This window comes from Phyllostomus discolor, chromosome 6 (genome assembly GCF_004126475.2).
Source record: "Phyllostomus discolor isolate MPI-MPIP mPhyDis1 chromosome 6, mPhyDis1.pri.v3, whole genome shotgun sequence".
NCBI classification, from domain to species: domain Eukaryota; kingdom Metazoa; phylum Chordata; class Mammalia; order Chiroptera; family Phyllostomidae; genus Phyllostomus; species Phyllostomus discolor.
In genome coordinates, this window is record NC_040908.2 from 76,882,633 (window position 1) to 76,907,116 (window position 24,484).

Genomic DNA, 24,484 nt, shown 5'->3' on the forward strand with positions numbered 1-24,484 from the left:
CAAATAATTAGAGAGGAAAAAAGAAAAAAAGCTGGCATAGCAATACTTATATCAGACAAAATAGACTTCAAAACAAAGCCCATAAAAAGAGACCCAGAAGGACACTTCATAATACTCATCAAGAAGACATACACATTATAAACATATATGCACCCAACATAGGAGCACCCAAATATATAAGGGAAATCTTGGAGGACTTCAAGAAACATAGACAGCAACACACTTATACTAGGACACTAATACTCGCTGTCAAAAATGGATAGATCTTTCAAACAAAATATCAACAAGGATATTGTGGCATCGAACAATGCCCTAGATCAAGTGGACTTAACCAATATATATAGAACCTTTCACCCCAAAAGAACAAAATACCTATTCTTTTCAAATTCACAGTGGAACATTTTCAAAGATAGACCATGTGATAGGACAGAAAACAAGCCTCAACAAATCCAAGAAAACTTAAATCATATCAAGCATCTCAGAACACAATGGCTTGAAACTAGAAACCAACCTCAAGGAAAAAGCTAAAAAACATTCAAACTTTTGGAGATTGATTAGCATGCTGTTAAACAATGAATGGGTTAAGAATGAGATCAAGGAAGAAATCAAAAAGTTTCTAGAAACTAATGAAAATGAACTCACAATGATCCAAAACTTATGGGACACAGCAAAAGCAGTCCTGAAAGGGAAGGTCATAGTCATACAGGCCTACCTAAAAAAGATACAAACATTTCAAACAAACAACCTAAGCCTACACCTACAAAACTGGAGAAACAACAACAAACAAAGCCCAGAGCCAGTAGAAGAAAAGAAACAACTAAGAATTAGACCAGAATTAAATGACATAAAGATTAAAAGAACAATTCTAAGGATCAATAAATATGGGAGTTGGTTCTTTGAAAAGATGAACAAAATCAACAAGCCTTTAAGCACACTCATCAAGATAAAAAGAGAGAGGACCCAAATAAACTAAATCTGAAATGAAAGAGGTGGGATTACAACTAATACCATAGAAATAGAAAGGATTGTAAGAAATTACTATGAACAATTATGGAAATTTATAAAACCTGGAATTTGAAATGAACAAATTTCTAGAAAAATATAATCTCCTAAAACGGAATGAAAAAGAAGCAGAAAGCCTGAACAGACTAGTAACAGCTGTTACAGTGAAATTGAAGCAGTAATCAAAAAACTGTCAGCACACAAAGCCCTGGACTGGATGGTTTCACAGGAGAATTTTACAACACATTTAAGAAAGAGTTAACCCCTACCCATCACAGAGTATTCCAAAACATATAAGAAGAAGGAAGACTCTCAAACTCTTTTTATAAAGCCAGAATCATTGTAACTCCTAAACAAGATAAAAACCCAACAAAGAAAGGAAACTATGTGCATGTAATGCTGATGAACATAGATGCTAAAATCCTCAACAAAATATTGGCAAACTGCATCCAGCAATACATTAAAAAGATCATACACCACAACCAAGTGGGTTTCATCCCAGGGATGCAAGGATGGTACAATATTTGCAAATAAATAAACATAATACATCACATAAACAAAAGAAAAGACAAAAATCACATGATCACATCAATACATGTGGGAAAAGCATTTGATAAGATACAGCATCCATGTATGATAAAAACATTCAGCAAAGTGGGAGCAGAGGGAACATACCTCGACATAATAAAGTCCATATATGAGAAACGTACAGCCAACATCATACTCAATGGGCAAAAACTAAAAGCATTTCCACTAAGATCAGGAACAAGAGAAGGATGTCCTCTTTCACCATTTATATTCAACATAGTATTGGAAGTCATAACCACAGTGATCAGACAAGGAAAATAAATGAACAGCACCCAACCTGGAAAGGAGGAAGGAAAACTGTCATTGTTTGCAGATGACATTATAGTGTACATAGAAAACCCTATAGACTCCACCAAAAAACTACTTGACCCAGTAAGTGAATTGGGTAAAATAGCAAGATACAAAGTCAATATTCAGAAACCAAAGGCATTTTTGTACACCAACAATGAAATATCAGAAGCAGAAATCAGGAAAAATATGCCATTTGCTATAGCAACAAGAAAAATAAGGTCCCTAGGAATAAACCTAACCAAGGAAGTAGAAGACCTATAGTCAGAAAACTACTCAACACTGAAGACATAAATCAAGGAATACACAAACAAATGGAAGCATGTACCATCTTCATGGATTGGAAGAACTATCATTATCAAAATGTCCATAGTACCCAAAGGAATTTATAAATTCAATACAATCCCTATTAAAATACCAATGACATATTTCACAGATATAGAACAAACATTTCAAAAATTTATATGGAATCAGAAATGACCCTGATTAGCCTGAGGAATTTTGAGAGAGAAGAACAAAGTAGGAGGGATCACAGTATTTGATATCAAACTATATCACAAGGCCACAGTAACCAAAAAGGCCTGGTACTGGCATAAGAACAGACATAGATCAATGGAACAAGAGAGCTCAGAAATAAACCTAAGTCTCTATGGTCAATTAATATTCCACAAAGGGGGCAGAAGCATAAAATAGAGCAAAACTAGCCTCTTCAACAAATGGTATTGGGACATCTGGACAGCTCCAAAAAAAAGAAAATAGACCACCAACTTACACCATACACCAGAATAAACTCAAGTTGGATAAAAGAGTTAAGTATAAGTTGTGACACCATAAAAGTCCTAGAGGAAAACATAGAAAGAAAAATCTCAGATATTCCATGCAGCAATATTTTCATCTACATGTCCCCTAGAACAAGGGACATAATGGAAAGAATAAACAAATGGAATCTCATCAAAATAAAAACTTCTGCATGGAATAAGAAAACATCAGCAAACTGAAAAGGGAACCAACCGTGTGGGAAAATATATTTGCCAATGATACCTTGGACAAGAGTTTGATCTCCAAAATATATAAAGAACTCATACGATTCCACACCAGGAAGACAAACAACCAAATTAAAAAATGAGCAAAGTACTTGAACAGACACCTCTCCCAGGAGGACATACAGAGAGCACATAGATATATGAAAGGATGCTCAGCATCACTAGCCATAAGAGAGATGCAAATTAAAACCACAGTGAGATACCACTTCACACCAGCACAATAACCATCATAAAAAAACAATAAGTGCTGGCCAGGTTGCATAGAAAAGGGAACCCTAGTACAATGGTGGGATTGCAGACTGGTGCAACCACTATGGAAAACAGTATGGAATTTCCTCAGAAAACTGAAAATAGAACTGCCTTTTGACTTGGCAGTTCAACTGCTGGGATTATATCACAAGAATTCTGAAACACCATTTCAAAAGAATCTATGCACCCCAATGTTCACAGCAGCACAATTTACGATAGCCAAATATTGGAAGCAACCTAAGTGCCCATCAGTAAATGAGTGGATCAAAAAACTATGGTACATTTACAGAATGGAATACTACACAGCAAAATGAAAGAAAGAACTCCTACCCTTTGTGACTGCGTGGATGGTTCTGGAGAGCATTATGCTAAATGAAATAAGCCAGATAGTGAAAGATAAATACCATATGATCTCATCTATAAGTGGAACCTAATCAACAAAATAAACAAGCAAGCAAAATATAATCAGAGGCATTGAAATAAAGAACAAACTGACAGTAACCAGAGAGGAGTGGGGAGGGCATAATGGGGTGGGTAAGTGGAAGGGTTGTCCAGAACATGAATAAAAGACACATGGACAAAGCCAAAGTGGAGCAGGATCCAGGGTGGAGGTGGGAATGGGTAGGGAGGGGAGATATAGGGTAGGGGAAATGGAGAAAACTGTACTTGAACAACAATTATAAAAAAGTTTCTTCACCAGTACCAATACCCAACTTCAAACTGTTATTATCATAAAAATAATGACAGCTGATACATACATGATTAAAAATTCATGTGTGTATAGTTTAAGATACTTGACCATTAATATATCTTTATACTGTATTTTACATTCTTAAATATATTCTATTGATTATGATATTACAGTTGTCCCATTTTCCCCCTTCACTCCCCTCTACCCTGCACACCCCGTCCCACCCACATTCCCCCCTTTAGTTCATGTCCACGTGTCATACTTATAAGTTCTTTAGCTTCTACATTTCCCATACTATTCCTGCCCTCTCCCTGTCTATCTTCCACCTACCATCTATGTTACTTATTCTCTGTGCCTTTTCCCCCTCTCTCCTCTTCCCACTCCCCTGTTGCTAACCCTCCATGTGATCTCCATTTCTGTGGTTCTGTTCCTGTTCTAGTTGTTTGCCTAGTTTGTTTTTGTTTCAGGTGTGGTTGTTAATAATTGTGAGTTTGCTGTCATTTTACTGTACATGTCTTTTACCTTCTTTTTCTTAGATAAGTCCCTTTAACATTTCATATAATAGGGACTTGGTGATGATGAACTCCTTTAACTTGACCTTATCTGAGAAGCACTTTCTCTGCCCCTCCATTCTAAATGAAAGCTTTGGTGGATAGAGCAATCTTGGATGTGGGTCCTTGTCTTTCATGACTGGGAATACTTCTTTCCAGCCCTTTCTTGCTTGTAAGGTCTCTTTTGAGGAGTCAGCTGACAGTCTTATGGGAACTCCTTTGTAGGTAACTGCCTCCTTATCTCTTGCTGCTTCTAGGATTCTCTCCTTCATTTTTACCTTGGCTAATGTAATTATGATGTGCCTTGGTGTGTTCCTCCTTGGGTCCAACTTCTTTGGGACTCCCTGAGCTTCCTGGACTTCCCGGAAGTCCACTTCCCGGAAGTCCACTTCCCTTGCCAGATTGGGGAAGTCCTCCTTTATTATTTGTCCAGATAACTTTTCCACTTGCTGCTCTTCCTCTTCTCCTTCTGGCACTCCCATAATTTGGATGTTGGAATGTTTAAAGATGTCCTGGAGGTTCCTAAGCCTCTCCTCATTTTTTTGAATTCTTGTTTCTCCATTCTTTCCTGTTTGGTTGTTTCTTTCTTCCTTCCGGTCCACTCCATTAATTTGAGTTCCAGTTTCCTTCCCATCACTGCTGGTTCCCTGTACATTTTCCTGTATTTCACTTAGCATAGTCCTCAGTTTTTCATCTAATTTGCAACCAAATTCACCCAGTGTTTTCAGCTATGCATCTGATAGGTTGGCTGTCTCTTGATTGCTTAGTTGTATTTTTTCTGGAGCTTTGATCTGTTCTTCCCTTTGGGTTATTATTTTTTTTGGGGGGGGGGTCTTGATGTACCTGTTTCGTAGTGAGGGGAAGAGCCTTAGGTGTTCACCAGGGTGGGGCAACCCAGTTGCTGGGTTGTGACACTATATGTAGTGGAGGGGTCTGAGAGGGAACAATGGTGCCTGCTCTGCTCTCTCTTGGTTTTCAGTCACTTCCACTGCTTTCCCCAAGCAAACTGGGCCCTTCTGGTGCTGATTCCCATGTGGGTGGGTTTGTGTATGTTCTGTGGGTCTCTTCAATGAACTCTCTTGTGAGGCTGGGAGTTTCTCCCACGATTGCCTCAACCGCCATAGGTGTTTTCAATGGGTGTTGAGAGGCTTTATTTTCCCACGCTGGGACCCTAGGTTCTGTTATCTGTCACGGGCCCCAGTTTCAGCTGGTTTATCTATGAGCAAATGTGTGACCTCCCTGTCCTCCAGCTGCTTTGGGTGCTGGGCCCTTCCACAACCTGCTGCTTCACTTGGCCTGCCAGCTGCTGCTTTCCCTTGACCCCTCTCCGCCCAGCTGCCCAACTCTGCCACCCAACTCTGCCCCTACTAGCAGTCTGGATGAATGTGTCTACTTTAACTCCTTGGTTGTTGGACTTCCATGCAGTTCAATTTTCTGCCAGTACTGGTTGTTTTGTTTCTAAATTTTGTTGTCCTCTTTTGATTGTGCAAGGAGGCATAGTGTGTCTATGTACGCCTCTATCTTGGCAAGAATGTATTTTACATTATTTATTTTATTTATTTATTTTTAGAGAGAGGGGTGGGGAGGGAGAGAAACATCAATGTGCGGTTGCCTCTTGCATACCCCACACGGGGAACCTGGCCTGCAACCCAGGCATGTGCCCTGACTGGGAATCAAACTGGTAACCCTTTGGTTTGCAAGCCAGCACTGAATCCACTGAGCCACACCAGCCAGGGCTCTATTTTACATTTCTAAAGAGGCTAAATCTTCAAGAGAAATCTAATATACTTCCTACTCCTAAAGGGAAAAAAATGTCAAAATTGATTCCCATTTCTGTTTATTGGCAGACATTGTTTGGAAATAAACATACTGCAGTTCCTTGTAGGTAAGGGGAGATGGGGGAGTTGTCATTGGAGTATCTTGTGAAAAACAAAAACAAAAACAACAAAAAGAAATTTTTTGTTGATTGAAGCTCAGTACCAAAATGTGCTGCACAAGAAGCTAATGCTGTCCTATGCATTAGTGTAGATGCAGATCATTATGCTACCAGACACAGGTCTGACCTCAGTAGGTCTGCCTCAGGCCAGCTGCAGTGTGTGGGTTCTTAACTTCATGTAGGAAAGATTTCACAACAGGAATCCAGATTACTATGAAAATTTGTTTTTAATGCTGGGGACAGTGAAACAAGGAAGGGTTTAGCATAGAGGAAGCAACAGAAGAACTTAGGATGGACTGCCTTAGCTCACTGGGAAGTCTGAGAAAACGGGGCTTTGGGGACAGGTTCAGAAGACTGGCCCAGGGCAGGATGCCAGCTGCCCATTGCCTTAGAGTTTAGGAGATGTGTGCCCATGAAGAAAGAAGTGGGGGAAGAAGAAGGGAATAGCTCAGGCTGCTCCTCAGATGGAGAGTATAAACTAGGTCCTTTTACTTGAGGCTTTTATGTGTTTCTTAAAGGCAGGCAGGAATCTTAGGGGAGGTCTCAGGGAAGGGTTTCAGCAGAATATTCATCAGTTTTCCAGGTATGCCCTTTCAGGGTCATGGTTTCCACTGATGGGTTAGTATCAGATCAGGTGGTCTTTAGTTATTGTTGTGGGTCCTGGCATCACCCACCTGGTTTTGCTATTTTTCTGGGCCTGGAGCTGAAATACAACTGGGATCTAGATGTTATGTCTAGGGAGGTACCTGGTTGTAATTTGCTTGGCTAGTTTGTTCAGCAGTCTGTCTCAGTTTTCCTATTCTGCTTAACAAGGAATTTTCCTAGCTTCATACTATTCTGTCTCAATTACAGATCTTTACCAATGAACACCATGGCCAGTTTGGGACACCATTTTCAAAAATGGCCCCAGTGAACTGGACAAAGAGCATGGGGACAAAGATGGTAAAGAGCCCAGATATCATATCAGATGAAGAGAGGATATTTAGTCTAGAGAAGAACACTTTTGCCTTCAGATAAAACCTTCTTCATAGGATTGCCATAAAAATTAAAAAAGAGATTCTTTTTTCAAAGTGTGATAATAGTATTGTGGTTAAAGAAGGAAAATGTCCTTATGTTTTAGAGATGCATACTGCCATTTTTATGATTGAAATATTATAATGTCCATAATATATAAGAAAATATTCCATGACAAGAATAACAGAAATTTGTTGTTAAGAGTAAGCAATGAGTATATGGGGTCTTATTGTATTTGTCTCTACTTTTGTGTGTGTTTAAAAATGTTTACAATAGAAAGTTAAAAATAAAATACTTTTAAAAAAATAGATGGAGCAAAATGTTAAATTATTATATGTTCAGCAATAATATAACATTATATTAATGTTAAATATTAGATTATTAAATTATTAGTTAAACTTGTTTTCTCTCTTTTCTGTATGTATGTAGGCTTTGAAATAAAAATTCCACAAAACAATCGATAAGGAAACGTTTGAAGTCACTTGGCATAGTGCCTGGTACATTGTAAGTGCTTAAATAAATGTCAGTGGACTTTTCCTTTCTCCCCAAATATTGGCATGAAGTGAAGCAGACTTAGCCTGTAGCTCCAAAAGGCTGAACAAGAGCCAACAGTAGAAGCTTCTGAAAAGCAGATTTCATCTTATTTTAAGAATTTTTTAAAAAGTGGAATTGTTCAGCAATGAAACCTGCAGTTTCACATCGACAGAGTGTCTATTGCTAGGAATATTTGAGCAAAGGCTGCTTATTTCAAGGATGTCACAGAAGTGATTTTTTAATTAAGAAGAAATTTGATAGCATTAAGAGGGGGTTCTCAGGTGACCTCTGAAATTCCTTCCATCTCTGAAGTCTTAGGGTTTAGTGCAAATGACTGAAATGCCTAGGGCTCTTTCTCCCCCTCATAGAAGCTGGTCACTGTCTATGCATAGAGAGACACAGGAAGGATCAAAGAACTCTCCTTATCATTTTCCTCTATCCTGTTTGTTCTTCACACAAATAAAAGATAAGGACACAGAGGGGAAAGGTAGGGGGGGAAAGGCTCACAAAGGAAAATTCAGAATCCCCAGTTTGAAAGTCTTGGTGGGGTTAAAGGGTGATATCTGTACCAAGCTGGAAGGGCCACCAGTTGGGGTCTGTTCAGGCCTTTTTGATTCTCATGGTCCATGGGAATCTCTGGACCGTGAGACCCTAGCAAGAAAGCAAGAAGAGAGTCAATACATTGAAATCCTAGCTCATGAGGCTAGGATGGACTTCAGGAGATCATCAGGGTAAGTTCCCTGCATTTGAGAAGATGAAGCATTATTATTCATCCCATTTTACAGGTGAAGAAACTGAGTCTCAATAAGGTTAAGTGATATGCACAAAGTGACAGAGCTTTTAAGTACAGGTGTGTATTGGAAATGATCATCAAGGAGAGATAAAAGCCATATTTCTAATCCCAGTGTGGTATATTTTTCCCACTCTAGCATGAATCCATTATTAGCATCTAAGGATACCATCAAAGCCCAAATTTAGCTCCCCCAACTCCAGCATCTCCCTGGTCTCATGTAGTACATAGATCTTTCATCTATACTAAAGAGCTTCCCACAAAGTAAGAAGCTAGGGGTGCAGGTGGAGAAGTTGAGTTAAATAGGAACACCACATATTCACCCATAGAAAATGATATTAAGTGATCAAAAGGGGGTAAAAGGCACACTGAATTAATGGGAAGCCCAAGATTCTAGGCAGAGTTTCCTCAGGCTAGCATGGTCATAATACTCAGCAGAGTCTTCATGAGAAGGGCCAAGGATAGGTCTGTAAGAGGTACTGGGAGTCAAGAGCAACTTTAACTTATATCTCTCCTCTCATGACATCTGATGGGCACCAGGTCAGCAGTGCTGAGCTGCCTTGGCCAGGACCCCTGTCAGAAAGTAGATGGTAGGAGTCATCCTGGCGCCAGCCCTCTGTCTTTCCACCTCTAAACCTGCAGCCTTGAAGGCCCCACTGATTTGCATAGCTTTGGCAGCACTGGAGTGTGAGTTTGCCTGGGGAGTTATTCTCTGGCTGAGGGAGGTGGCAGCATAAGAATGAAGAACTGTTCCAGCAGGATTTTTCACTTCTGCCTGGTAAACAATACAGAGAGCATTCAGCAATGAGGTTGAACCTCTCCCATTTCTGGACTGCTTCTCCTCTCACAAGGTCCATTCCCAGTATAACCCAGTAAGACTTCCAGTGATACTTTATGGCCACTTGGCAACTTCCTGGTACTTCCTTGGATGGCAATTATTAAAGTCACCAGTACCTTGGAAACTGGGCAGCCAGCCATCAGAGCAAACCAAGGGACTTCCCAGTGCAGTCATTTAAACCAGTCCCAACAGTTTTTTTTCAGGACTCCACAACATACCATGCTTCCCTATTCTGTCCTCCTAGGAACTAGGAAATATTGCCTAGTGATCAGAGTTTTGTATAGACACTACATGGTAAACTGATCTTGAGAGTGACTTCAGCAGCTGTTTCACACTGAACTGTGGACAAGTGGCTTAATCTCTGTAGCCTTCAATTTCCATTAATTATTAAAACAAGAAGTTTCTGTCTGCATTCCTGCTATCTCCTGCACAGGAGCGAGAAACCCACGAGGACCCCGAGGACGACCCTGAAGCCAAATGAAGAGCAGGACACATGAGGATCTATGACAGACTGTGGGAGAGCACTGGGAGAGCTGGGAGACCTGACTTTCAGTTCTCCTCTAGCTGAGAGTCCTTGGTCAAGTCACCTTACCTCTAGCGGTACAGATAATAATAACAAAAATGCAGCCTGTATACAAGCTATGCCCAGGGAAGATATCACTAATGTATCCCTGCACCCTTTTCCTTTTCCTAAACTCAGTGCTCAGTGAATCACTCATGATCAGGATTAGCTCTCCTGAAGAAATCCATTTACTCTCCCAGGACAAGATGATCTCTCAGGTTCCCTCTACCTCTGAAGGTCTATGGATTTGGAGATTTTCATGATTTAAAGCAGAGTAAACATGACTGATGTCAGAGCTCCGTTGAGACACGGCCTATGTGAGCATCCTGATGACTTTTCCACATGTGCCGTCATGAGATGGAACCCCTAGGCCTTGCTCTTCAGTACCTTCCCACAGATATCAAGAGCATGGGGCCATGCCATGGAGGACAGATACTCCCAGCTTCCCTCTGTAATTTGTCATGTCAACCTTTAATCAGTGAAAGGGTCCTCACCAAGGTCTTCAAATTTTTTTTAGGAAATACAATCCTCATTTCTTCTCAGTCTGAGCTACAGATGGGCCTCTCAGGGCTCCCCTGCATTGCCCCCTTATCTCTTGCCAGATATCCACTGATGCTGCGGTCATCACTACAACTGCCCAGGATGCTTTCCCGTGGTCAGCAGCTAACTTGAAGAAACATCCTGGGCAATCATGCCAGGTCCCAGGAAAAGAGGTCAGCGAGTCAGGCCACAGCAGCAACGTATGGGGCCAGAGGAGCCAGGTTCCCCACTAAGGTCTCAACTCATAGTACTCTGACCCTGGAAAAACAACAAAAAAAGCCTTTAAAGGAAGAGCTTTGTTAAATAAACCCAGGGTTGTGGTTGCACCCAATGCATATATCTCAGAGAAGCACCTCAGCTGCTATTTTTCTATCAGAATATTTTTGTGTCTTAGGGGAGTACAGAGATTCCTGGCATTGTGCATGACATTTATAGATGAAGAAACTGAGTTCCACAGAGAAGTGAGGTGCTAAAGGTCATATAGGCAATGAATAGCAAAGCAGGAACAACTCTCTAGAGCTCCATGTCTAGACTTGACTCTCTCCATAACAGCCCACAGTGCCTTTTCACAGTCAACTTCAGACTAGCACTCTCTCCACCCCTCACCCAAACTTGAAAGAGGAAGAGGTTCAAAGTGGTTCAAGATCAGTAAGAGACCAAGAGCTTGTATCCTCACTCTCTTTCCAGAGTAGAGTGGAGCAAGGTGAAAAGGGGTGGGGAAGAATGTCAGGGGAGCTACTCGAGGAGGCGTGCAGTCATGCTCTGGTTCTCATGCAGGCATACAGATGTCCTCTGTGCAGCTCAGAGGGGCATGTGTGCAGTAAGAAAGCTTAGATGGGAGATGTTATCTCACATTTGTAGAACAACTCACACTTCAAAAAGCTGCCAAGGTATATTCTCCTTTAATTTATTCCTCACAACTCCTTTATAAATAAGGAAACTGAGGCTGGGTCGTAGCATCAGAGTTGGAAGGAAGGAGCTCAAATTTTAATGATCTGGCTTCTTGGGACAATGGGCTTGTCAACATGCACGGGTCATGATGACATGTACAGGGTTTCTTCTTTTGCTTTGCAGTGTACTTTCATATCCTCAGTGCACTTTTCATAATCCTCACCCCACCTGTGAGGTCTACAGGGCCAGAATTACAGAACTCCTATTTTGCCAGAGATGTCACACAGCCATCTTCTGACTCCAGACACCTTGTCCCTTCCCTCAAGTAGTATAATGCTATCAGGGTCACATCTTCCTCTCTTCTCTGGGGTCTGTGTTCCTGGGGTTGGAGGAGCCACTTCTGAGGAAATGATGGTGGGAAAAGGGGAAGCTTTGTCCAACAAAACCACAAACCAAAACAAAAGATGGAGGACTTGCCTCTGGGGAAAGGGCTCCTAAAGAAACATTGGTTTCAAACCCTCACCTTGGGAAAGTCATTCTCTTTTTCTAACCTCGATCTTTTCCCCCATAAAATAGGAGACTAGGACTAGATCAGAGAATTTTAAAATATTTGGCAGCAAAACACTGTTTTCAAATAATAAGAATAATTAATAGCTGACATTTATTGAGCATTTACTATGCACCAAGCTCTGTAGTAAACATTTTATAAATATGAAAGCATTTAATCCTCACATCAACCCTATGAGTAGGTGCTCTTATTAGTCCCATTATGCAGATGAGAAAAGGTGACTCTCAAAGGGGTTAATCAGCTTGCCCAAGGTTACTGATTAGTAAATCACTGAGTAGAAACTGAAACCCATGTCCGTTCACCAGCTAAAGCTGTCTATACCACATCATGTTATCTCCAAAAAACTCATAGGGAGTTGATACTGAAATTCAAGGGTTAAAAAGGACCTTTAGCTTTTCCAGAACTATATATATTCTCTAGTCTCACTGACTCTATCCCATCTCAACTGGGTCCTAGGAGGAGAGCATTGCTCCATCAGCTCTTTCCCCTTCTTCTTGCCATTACCCTACTTTCTGAGAGGTAAAGACAAACTTGAGTCAGGATGGACACCAGGAGACCACATTGGATTCAGGTGACATACACCTCTACCTGGGTGGGCCTTCAGTGGAGTGACCACTAAGCTTTGATAGCTGCTCCTAGAGTCCTTAGCTGAAGTATGCTTCTTGCTACCAAATACAAATGAATATGACAGTGTGTTGGCTGTGAGTGAATGAATTCACAGGCAGGTCTATTGAGGGGACAGCCTGTATTTCTAATTGAGTTTCCCTGGATTAGCTGCTGTGTCATTGCCCCATCATATGGATAGTTTATCCTTATGATAGTAATACTAGCAAATAGCTGCTCTATGGGAGGCCCTATTCTAAGTATGGAACAAATGTTGTTGACTCCTTTAATCCCCACAGCAACCCTGGGAGATAGGTACCATGATTATGGCCATTTTACAGTCAGGAAACTGAGCATCAAGGGTCCAAACAACCCAAGATCATATGTATAGCTAGTATAGAGAAGCTGGGATCTAAATTCAGACTCTAGCTCCGAAGTCTATGGCTTTATTGACCACATCCTGGTAAGCAGAGGAGTAGGGGTGTCCTTCCCAACACATTTAGAGGAACTGAGGAGTGCAGCAGTTCACATCAAAGTATCTTACGAATAATAACTGGTGTGTGCAAAGGATCAGAGTGTGTTCAGAGATCACAACATCTCTTAGAGCTGGAAGAGATTTTAGAGAGCCTCAAGTTCAGACCCTCCATCTAGTGTACAAACTCAGGCCCAAAGATGGGAAGCTGAGATGACTTGTCCAAGGGCACAGATTAGTAGTATAGATGAATTCAGAATCCACCTGTCCTCACACCTCCTCAGCCAAACAAGGAAGTACAGACTGTCTCACCAATTTCACAGTCACCAGAAGAAGGCAGGACAGAGTCCAGAACTAGAACTCGCTCAATGGTTCTTATGAGCTCAAGCATCCTCAGGACACTGAGAGGTAAATTGAGTCCAGGGGCAGGAGAGAATAAAGACCCAATTGGTTGATCCAAATACCCAGCCTAGCCAGACTACCAGAAGATCTCCAGGGCCTTCAGAAAAGTTGCAGGGAGCCAACTAAAGTGCTGCTTCCCATTTAATAACTTTGAGCCAAAGCAGACTTTTGCTAGCTAGTTTAACCCCTTTTGTCCAGGCTTCCCTCCACAAGAAAACCTTAATCATCCTAATTTGAATTTCAAATGACCTCTCCCTTCTTCCCCTCTCTGCCCCAACAGGCTTTGAGGCAGGGATATGGAAATTCACCCAGAAGTATGGAAATCACCTTCCTATGCAAATCAGATGCCCAGACCCTGTCATCATAGCCACCACTGAGTTTCCTTTCTTTTCAGCAACTTGACTTTGACTTCCAGCCTGAGCAAGCTTGGAAAGGGGTAGAGGGGGATGTGTGTAATCCCCCTGCTGGGGAGGCCTCACTGCAGGTAAGTAGGGTACCCCTAACCAAGATGCCCCTAACCAAGGTGCCCAGCAGAGTCCAGATCTGCCAGGCTGCCTGCCTGCACCTCTCTGGCAAAACTGAATTGGGCACACCTAAATAAGGCCAACTCCTGTCCCCCACCCCACTCTGGGCTAATCCAAGAATAGGCTAGATGGTGGTAGGAAAGTTCTGAAGGCTAGACAACACACAGTAATGCCCTTACTCTGGGGGCAGGAGAGGGAAAACCTAGGGGTCTTTGGAGGTGCCAGTGGCAGGAGGTGAAAAGCACAACATGAAACCTGTATGTAAAATGTCATGCAAATTAATATCTATTATTTTTTAAGTCAATAGCACTGGTGCTTTTGGGAAGATGCCTGCAGCTCAGTTTCCCATGCTCCTGGCTTGGTACAAAAGCTTGACCTCCCTCCCTGAGTCTCCCAGGGCCCTACTGTTACCCAAGGAGCACCCTCCCCCCATCCCCAGCACTGAGCACTAGTCCCTGGAGGTGCCAGGAGGGGACTTTGAAGTGTCAGTGGCTGAAGTCCCTTAGAAATGAAATTTAGCCTTTGTGGGTCTCTTCATTCTCTGATCCTGGACTGCACTGCCAGGCTCTCCTCAGGCTCTAGTAAGGGGGAAACAGCCTCAGCTGAAATAACTGCATACAGCTTCCCTTTGAAGGACACTTAAGCCGATTCTTTTCCTCCTCTCTCAGACCAAAGGCCGTGGGGAGCAGGGATGAGAGAGAAGCTGGACCAAGCTTCTCCTCTCAGCAATTCTTCCTAAAGGTGGGTCATCCTAGGCAAATCCCTTGCTTTGGAGAATGATTTGAACTCAAGAAATCTATCATCAAAAGCTGTCTGAGATTCCAATTTCCATTTCCAGACACCTGTTTAGCTTCCCAAGCCCCCTCAAGGACCTAAGCCTGTCTTTGACAGAGCAGCCTGGACCAAAAAGAAAGACTTCCAGTGGATACACCCGTCAGCCTTTCAGAAGGTTGTGAGATGGGGATTTTGTGAGTGTGGGTCTCTGTGTGTGTCTTGTAGGATGGGGTAGAACCAATTGTAATTACATTTCATTGTAGTTAATGCCTGGATTGTGGCTGCTCCCGAAGACCCTCAGACACCCTAATTTGGTTACTCATTTTACTTTAAATTCTTTTTCCACACCAGGTGTTCATTGCCCTAATTATTTCTTGAGGAAGAGGATGGTCTCAAGATACCAGGGGCATTTATTCGCAGCTGGGGAGGAGGGGTGCTACAATTTTGGTGACTTAGTGAAGGGCTGAGGCCCAGGAAGCTGTAGTGGCCTGAGTCTCTGGATATTCCTCAAAATCCAGTCTCTCAGCATTCTGTGTAGGTATTGTCATCCCTGTCAGCAAAGGATAGCCTGGGACCCTCTTTCCTAGTGGATTTCCTCTCATCACTCTAACAATGCCCACAATAGGATTAGGAGGGATGTTAAGAAGGTCTCAAGATGTATCCAGGGTCAGCTGTAGCCGTTGCTCATGGAATGCCGAAGGAAAGGGATATTCTGATGTACACTGCAAACTCCTCCAAGGCAGAGCACCTCAGTGTACTCCACTGTCCATGGCCAGTCTGTGAACTGTCTATTAAGGTGTGAGATTCAATATGTATAAACACAGAAAGTAAGAATTTAGAAATGTTAAGAGAACCCCAACCACTTGATTAGTGGGCTCGCTTTGTTGATGCAGGTGTAGAGCAATTTGGGTCCTAATGAATGTGCGTGGTGGGTGCCAGCGGTGTGCTCATCCTGCACAGTCGGACCAAGTACTGGTCTATGACAGTATTGGAAGTAAAATAACTGGTCATGCACTTCAGATTGTTTGACAAGCTGTGCTCTAAATAATGACCACTAATGGAACTAAGTGGAGCTCAGATTTGTAAAGACAGCACAGTGATACCCCTTACTAGGTCCCTCAATTTTTTCCCTTTTAGGTTGAAAAGAAAGGAGGTCCATGTTCTTCTGGGGTCCATAGAGATGGCAACAGGGCAGATGATGGGAGGACCATTTCCTTCAACAAACCTCTAAAAGGAATAGGAACTTATACCAGGCAGAACTAGCCCAGCCATCTGAGCAGTATGGTCCTGCCTTATCTATCCTGTGGGCTTGGGTTTGGGAATCTATGAACAAAAAAGTAAATTTTATGTGATTTGTAAGAGTGTGGTACAGGTGTAAGAGGTTGTTGCAGCTGCTTTATTTGCTAAGGTTCTCTGAGTGCTAGAGGTAGATAGGGGATTCCTGACAATACAGGCTGCTCTCCTGATATCTCAGAGCCATAGTATGAAGCCTATGTGGTCAATGAGACCTTCTAATCTCCCTGTCACAGAAAATGGAAACAAGATGGGATGGAAGCCACTCTGGTTTGAGAAGGTTAAAATCAGAGGCAATGGGGCTTATGGTGCAGCATGACCATCTTCAGTGAGAGATAAGAAAGCACTTCCAGGCACTGAGGATTATATCCTACAAGAATAGTTAGCCAAGAGAAATTGTGGGGTGAGCTTTTCTTAACAGTGGAGGATAGATGAATGGAAAAAAAATCTAAGAACAGTAGATTTTTAAAATTTTCTAGAGATGATTTTAAAATGTCCCCAGAGGAAGAGAGAGGTATTAACAAGATGTCCTCTCAGAATCCTTCCATCCTCAGAAATTCATATCAGTTCCACCTGGATGTCTGGAGGCATCATAGCTTGATTTTTCTCTTCCAGAGAGGTAAGGAATGGAGTAGGTACAGATTGAGGTACAGGACGAGAGTCAAAGCTCAAATCCTGGGGACCGCCCAGCCCACCCCCTTCATTCTACTCCTGCAGAACTTTTCTCCGCAAGTCACAAGGAGAAAACTCAAGTCCAGGGCACAAGCAGCTTTGTCCCAAATCATTCACTGACAGCTCTTTATCTTGTCTCCTGAATGTTTCTAATAATTATCAGCCTAGGAGTAGATTGTATTTGTAATGTGGTGTACACTTTACAAAGCACTTTCACACCCACTCTTTTAATCATAAACTGGAGGGTGTGCATGTGTGTGTACACACATGCCTCACTTAGGAAGGGCCGTCAATAGGATATTCTTCTGCACTTCCCTCCAACTCTTCCCTCACCCCAAGCACTTTCTAGATTTCTTCTGTCTTCTCTGCACTTGAAAGGATAGTTTCATTCAATAAGTACTTGAATTGAAAAACCACACTCATCTCTAAAGCCTTCTGCTTGTTTCTGCCTGAATCTTTGTCTCTGGGTCATGATGAGACATATTTTCTTTATCCTCAACTTCTTGTCTTGGGGACTGAGTACAGGTGGAGATAGGGAGGCCCTGGGAATGCAAAGACTGAGAAGGAATTTCTAGTCTTGGGTCAGATACTCATTCTTTCTCTGGGATCTTATGAGGATCACTAACCTCCTGGAATCCCTTATACAATCATGTCTATTCCTTCTTAAAACCATGTTGAAAGCTCTCAGGGTTAAGTGGGGAGACTTTCTGCACAGGTTCCCCAAACAGCTATCTTGCCTTGGTGGTCCTTCTAGCACCAAGGGTGGACAGGTGTTAGTCCTTCTACCACACAGGCAGGACAATGGAAGCTGAAGAAGAGGGGCAACAGGAAGTGGCAACTGACAAAGCCCTGTTCTCCCTTATTTCTAGGTCTCCTTTTCTTCCTCTGGGTTATCCTCATACAGTCACAGATCTCTGAGTAGGACAAGGGTGCTAAGGAATTTTCTCCATTGTCATCTGGGTTTGCAACCCCACCTCATATTCCTTGTCAAATGGGGTGGCAAGGTGGGAAAGGAGCTGGTGTATTGGTGAGGCTGTTTCAAGATAAGAGATGAGGAGAAAGTCCTCCCAGAGGTTAGATTCTCACTCTCTAAGGGAATGACATGACCCCAGCCCTTTCCCTCTTCCCGAACAAGTATAACGGCCCCAGATAGGGCTCTGCCTCCTGAACTACACCACCACACCTTCCAGGCATTTGGTTCCCCTATAACTCCTATCATCAGTGCCACCATCCATAATCTTGTCATCTCCTCTGCTGCTGCCACTCTCTTGTATCCTCTGTCTCTGGTTCTCCAGGTTGGTCCCCAGTCTTTCCACCACCATCTTTGAATAGAAAGCTACTAGAAAGATCCAGGTTTAGTTTTGTCATTTACAAGGTATGTAATATTGGGGAAATCACCTAATATTCTTTCTCATCACCATCCTCACCTTCCTCATCTGCAAAGTGGGATACAACACCCACCCTCACAAAATTAATGTGAAGGCTAAATGTATTGTGTTTGGGTGTATTCTTCCAGACACAAGTAGGTACCATTATTCACTCCACCGTGGGATTCCTGCACTAAGAGAAAGGCCCTGTGAGGACAGGGTTGATTCTTCATCTTTCTGGGCCCAAGGGCTGACCCAAATGTGCTCTACAAATGTTGATTAGGGGACTACCAGCCAGGTCAGAGAAGAGGACTAGAGACAGAACACAGCATGGCAGCTGGAGGTGTCAGATGAGAGAATGCTGAAAGGAAAGCTGGAAAGAAGAAAATGTGAGGGGCTGAGGGGGGTAAGGTGGAGAAGGAGAATTTGACACTGAGAAAGCCTACTTATAAATGCAGAGTGTGGAAACTGATGGGAGAGAATTTGGAAAAGTGGAACCATGTACATACCTTTCAAAATTCAGCCCTTAGAGATTATACAAACCCCTTCTTTATAAGGAGAAAAATAAAGGTGCAGGTGAGGAAACACTTGCCCAATAGTCTGCAGGGAGATCATGGCAGAGCCTGGAGTTTAAAGCTGTGTGACCCTGGGCAAGTTAGTTTCTCATTCTGAGTCACAATTTCCTCATGGGTAAAAATGGGAATTGTAAGAATAAAAACTGAGATGATGTATGTAAAGTTTTGGGTACATATACATGTGCCCAGGTATGGAGAGGTGACTCCATGAATGTAAATGTTCTTTCCCTCCTTTCTCCTGGGCCTACTAGATTTGTCCAACTCTGAGTTTGAGGCTATGCTGAGACCAGTGTGGTCAAAAGTCATAGGGTTAGCTGCATAGGTATTTGGGGGTTGTCAGTTACATATCTAGGGGCTTTTGAAATGTGTGTTGGGTATATTCTTATCAACCACTCAATTGACAACAAAACAAAAAAATGCTGTCAGACTACAAAATGAAGTAAAAGTAACAGTAGGTAGGAGGTAAAAGGCATTGACAGAAAAGCTAATAGTATAGATATCTAGAAACAGCTTAGCTTCAGTCCTTTGAAGGGTGTAGAAAGAGCACTAGGCAGGGGATTGGGAGCCTCCTCTGGTCCCTAGCACTGTCATACTCTGAGGCCTTGAGCAGTTTTTCCTCCAACTATGCTTTAACTAAAGGATAAGGAGAAAGAAAGGGAAAAAAGACCTGCCCTGCCAGGTGTCTATCAACCAGGAGATCTATGTCTGCATCTGAAAATGCTCTCCTTTGCAATCTGGGCCAGTGTGGATGGGAAAAGTCACCTCCTTTCCCAGCTCCCCCTCAACTTGTGCCTTTTGGGGATTTTATATAACACAGAGGGTGCTCTCAGGGAGCTGGGGCTTTCTAGGTCATCTTTGTTTATAGTTTCTTTAAACCCAGACACAAACCCCTTAATTCATGTGCTGCTGGGAAGGGGAATCTGCCTTTTAAAAATCCAAAGAAAGCCATAAAACCAAGTTGGTAACCACTGTGACTCACAATAAGCTCTCCTCTTTAAAAAATGAGTAAGAATGACTTTTCAGGAAGTTTGGTTACTTTAATTTGCTACCTCTTTTTTCTTGCCCTTAAAAACATGCAGTGATTTGGCGATCACCTAAGTATGGATGCTACTAGCCACAGAGCTGAGTCCTGTAAGTGAAAGACTAGGGTTGGAGAAGTTCCAGACAACATGGACTTCACCTTCTCCATGGAGTTTAGGGGCCATACAAAATCATTTACTGAATAGTGAAAGGAGAAAAATCAACCTGTGGGGCTGAGTCACTGGGCCTGAATGAAGGGAAGAAGAGCACCCCAGCTACCTGCAGCCCCAAAGCACTGAGCAGTGATGATCATTCTGTATACTATAGAATCACAGAATCCTAATGATGCCATTAGAGGTGATGATGATCACAGCTGCCACTGTGCTAAGGCCTTTAAACATAATCTCAGGTAACTCACAACCCATTCCCAAAGGTGTGCATAAATTGTTCCCCTTTACACAAGAGACAAGGCTAAATTAACTTTGCAGATCATGCAACCAGTAAGCAGCAGTTCTGTGATTTTTATCCCAGGTCTGTTTGATTCTAAATCTAACCTTCAAAGGTCATCTCTTCCTGCCTTCTAAGGAGGCAAAGTGGCTGGTCTAAGGTCACATATTGAATTGGCAGTAATCCTGGGATGACAGTCAAATTTCAAAAGTCCCAGTTTATATCTGAATTATTTCTCCTTAGAACCTAGTCTGTACATAGTCCCCACAGTCCCAGATAGGAGGTCAGAACTTACTTAAACTGTCAATAATAATTTAACCTTCCTAATCCCAACCTAGGATCTGAACTCCCTCCCTCTCCTGGTTCACCTTTTGGGGTTCTGTGTAGCTCCTTCTTACCCCAACATAGCTTGGTCACGTAACTAATAACAGAGCATGGGTTCCAGCCTGCTAAGTGTGGTCTTCTGCCCACATTAATATTCTCTTAGCCGTGTCCCCATGTACCTGGGGCAATATAACCTGCCCAAGTGAACAGAGTTGGTTCCAGTCCACCAGTAAAGGCTGATCCAACTTCTCCTGAATCCTGGCTTCTAGGCTTGTTTTTTTCCCTAGAACAGAGTGTCAGAGCCTAGACTATGCCTGCCTATCGGTCTCCAGCTGGACTGGAGTTTTTGAGGTTGGAGAGAATTTTTTTCTCAACTAAGAGGAACAGGTATCCCACCCCACAGAACCTTAGGAAAATATACTCTGATAATAATTCAACAGCAAAATGAATACAACTGACCCATATTCTTCTAGTTCAGCTGTCCATATACATGAAGCAAATTATGAAGCCTGTAGCTCTACCTATGCAAATAGATGCTGTTTGAATATTAAATTGGGGATGGAAAAAATTATGGTAAATGCATCTTGCAGGTGCCCCACTCCCTAAGACCCCAATTATTTTTGTACCTTATCCCAAGCCTTTTAGTTTCAAGAGTGGAACTAGGCTGTATCTGAAGACCTAGAAAAAGATTTTAGCTCTGAGGGACTTTGATTTTCTTCTACTTCTAATTTCTACATCTCCCATGATCCAGATAAAAGACTAATTGAGACCTTACTGGGATGCTTTTAAAGGTATTTGGTGGTGTTACAATTTATACTCATCTTTCTCTAAGTTATTTTTAATTATATAGAGTTTTCAAACCAAGGCTTGCACTATAAAGTTAAAAGCAGACAGGTATGAAACTTTCTTCTCAGTTCTTCCCTGTCTTCTTTTCTTCTTCATAAAGCAAAGTCACCTTCAGCCACCAACCCTTTCTCTCTAAGTCTATTTACCACCCCCACACACATAATTTAGAAGAGGAACACTTGCACAGGGTATCTCTGGTTAGTTCCATGATTAGGACTATTGAGAAATCTGGGGTTAAAATGCTGTGGTTCCCATCTACTAGACAAGTTCTGCCTTCTGTCAGTCAGTAGCAGTTGGGAACACAGCCTGCCACTTTTAGGGGTGTTGGAATTGTGCATCAAAAAGTGAAACTTCTCCCTAATTGTTCTGTTTTGTTTCTAAGAATCTGGCCCTTTTCTAGTCTAGTTTCAGAAGTTTTGTTCCACTGTAGACCAGTATGTACTATTCAAAGGTTGCAGTGTCATATCCCATGTCTCCCGAGAAGTCCTTCATTTCCTAGGACCCAACTTTTGGATCTAATTGGCTAAAAGATAAAAGAAGAGATACCACATGGTTTAAAGATTTTTAACAGCTCTTTCCCACCAGCTGTTTTCCTGTACCCTTCCACAGAAGAAAAGACCCTTACCTGTCTCCACTTGGCTGAGAGCATTACGAACATCTGTGGAATCTGCTACATCCCCACTCATCTTGATATCTACAGGGAAAACACAACTGATTTTAATAACAGGTCACAATTTTCCTTGCTATGATATATTTGGCTTTAATAGCAAAGATGAATGTGTAATTACAACAACCACCAGGCTTTCAAATTCCTGACTCTTGAACACCCAACTATTAGAATATTCATAACTCTGGGCACATATCCCCTCCTCCCATGCTTGGCTCCTTTCCCTTGCCTTTCTTTTTCCTTTATCCCATGCTACTACAAGGTCTCTCACTTTTTGCATCATGTATCACCATTTCCTTCTATTACCAGGCACTGTTGGTAAAAATTTAACAAGGGAGGGGTATAGTGGAGGTGGGAAAGAATGGGATTAAGACCCATTCTTAGTCCTCATGTCATTCTGGATTTGGGGGATTTATTTTAATTATTTTTCCATCATTAATAATTTTTATTTTTCAGTACAGTTGACTTACAATATTATATTAGTTTCAGGTGTACAACATAGTGATTAAACAGTTATATAACTCACAGAGTGATCACCTGATAAATCTAGTACCCATCTGACACTATATATAGTTTTTACAGTATTATCGACTATATCCCCTATGGTGCTGTCTATGATACATCCCCATGACTATTCTGCAGCTACCAATCTGTACTTCTTAATCCCTTCACCTTTTTTACTTAACTCCTTAACTCCCCTCCCATCTGGCAACTGTCAAAATTGTTCTCTGTATCTATGAGTCCGTTTCTGTTTGAGTTATTTGCTTATTTTATTTTTCAGATTCCACATATAAGTAAAATCATATAGTACTTGTCTTTGTCTAATTTATTTCACTCTGCACAATACCCACTATGGACATTGATGTTGTTAAAGATGGCAAGATTTCATTCTTTTTTATGGCTGAGTCATATTCCATTATATACAGGCACTGCTTCTTTATCCATTCACCTATTGATGGACATTTAGGTTGCTTCCCTATCTTGGCTATTATAAATATAGAGTACATTATAGAGTATTATATACAGTACATAATACTGTAATGAACATATGGATGACTTTTCCATTTAGTGTTTTGGGTTTCTTCAGATAAGTACCCAGAAGTATAATGTTGGGTCCTTCTGTGACTATTGTTATAGGCTTTGTTTCAGAGTCTATTTTGTCTGGCAAAAGTATTGCTATCCCAGCTTTTAAAAAAGAATTATGTTTTCATGAAATGTCTTTTTCCATTCCTTTACTTTCAGTCTGTGTGTGTCTTTCTATCTGAAGTAACTTGTAGACAGCATATGTGAGGGTTTGTTTTATTTTTTTAAAAATATATTTGATTGATTGTACTATTACAGTTGTCCCATTTTTTTCTCCCCTTTATCCCTCTCCACCCTGCATGTCACCCTCCATGTGATCTCCATTCCCCTCCTTCTTAGTTCATATCCATGGGTCATACATATAAATTCTTTGGCTTCTCCATCTCCTATACTATTCTTAACCTTCCCCTGTCTATTTTGTACTTACCATTTGTGCTTTGTATTCCTTGTTCCTTTTCCCCATTCTCCCCTCTCCCCCTCCCTGCTGATAACCATGTGATCTCCATTTCTGAGATTCCTTTCCTGTTCTAGTTGTTTGCTTAGTTTTTTTTTGTTTTTGTTTTTAGGTTCAGTTGTTGGTAGTTGTGAGTTTGTTGTCATTTTACTGTTCATATTTTTTATCATTTTCTTTTTTGTAGATAAGTCCCTTTAACATTTCATATAATAAGAGCTTGGTGATGATGAACTCCTTTAACTTGACCTTATCTGGGAAGCACTTTATTTGCCCTTCCATTTTAAATGACAGCTTTGCTGGATACAGTAATCTTAGTTGTAGTTCCTTTTCATGACTTTGAATACTTCTTTCCAGCCCCTTTTTGTCTCTTAAGTTTCTTTTGAGAAATCAGCTGATAGTCTTATGGGAACTCCTTAGTAAGTAACTGTATCCTTTTCTCTTGCTGCTTTTAAGATTTTCTCCTTATGTTTGATCCTGGGTAATTTAATTATGATGTGTCTTGGGTATTCCTCCTTGGGTCCAACTCCTTTGAGACTCTCTGAGCTCCCGGGATTTCCTGGAAGTCTATTTCCTATGCCAGATTGGGGAAGTTTTCTTTCATTATTTGTTCAAATAAGTTTTCAACTTCTTGCTCTTGCTCTTCTCCTGCTGGCACCCCTATGATTTGGATGTTGGACATTTACAGTTGTCCCGGAGGTTCCTAAGTCTCTCCTCATTTTTTTGAATGTTTTGTCTTTCTGATGTGCTTGAATGTTTATTTCTTCCTTCTGTTCCAAATAATTGATTTGATTCCCAGTTTCTTTCCCTTCACTGTTGGTTCCCTGTATATTTTTCTTTTATTTTTTTAATTTTACTTTTTTTATTGTTGTTCAAGTA

At 41.6% G+C, this 24,484-nt stretch overlaps 1 protein-coding gene across 4 annotated transcripts in view; it reads right to left on the reverse strand.

Annotated features, from left to right (window-relative positions):
* The window catches only part of POU2F3 (POU class 2 homeobox 3), a 108,199-nt gene that overhangs the window by 73,381 nt on the left and 10,334 nt on the right, over nucleotides 1-24,484 (reverse strand). For 3 of the 4 annotated variants that reach the window (XM_036028389.1, XM_036028385.1, XM_036028386.1), the window contains exon 2: nucleotides 22,030-22,098. In XM_036028389.1, the coding sequence (XP_035884282.1) occupies nucleotides 22,030-22,098 (69 nt within the window). Of the gene's footprint in view, nucleotides 1-22,029; nucleotides 22,099-24,484 lie in introns of those variants that run through there. The other variant, XM_036028388.1, reaches the window with a different exon arrangement.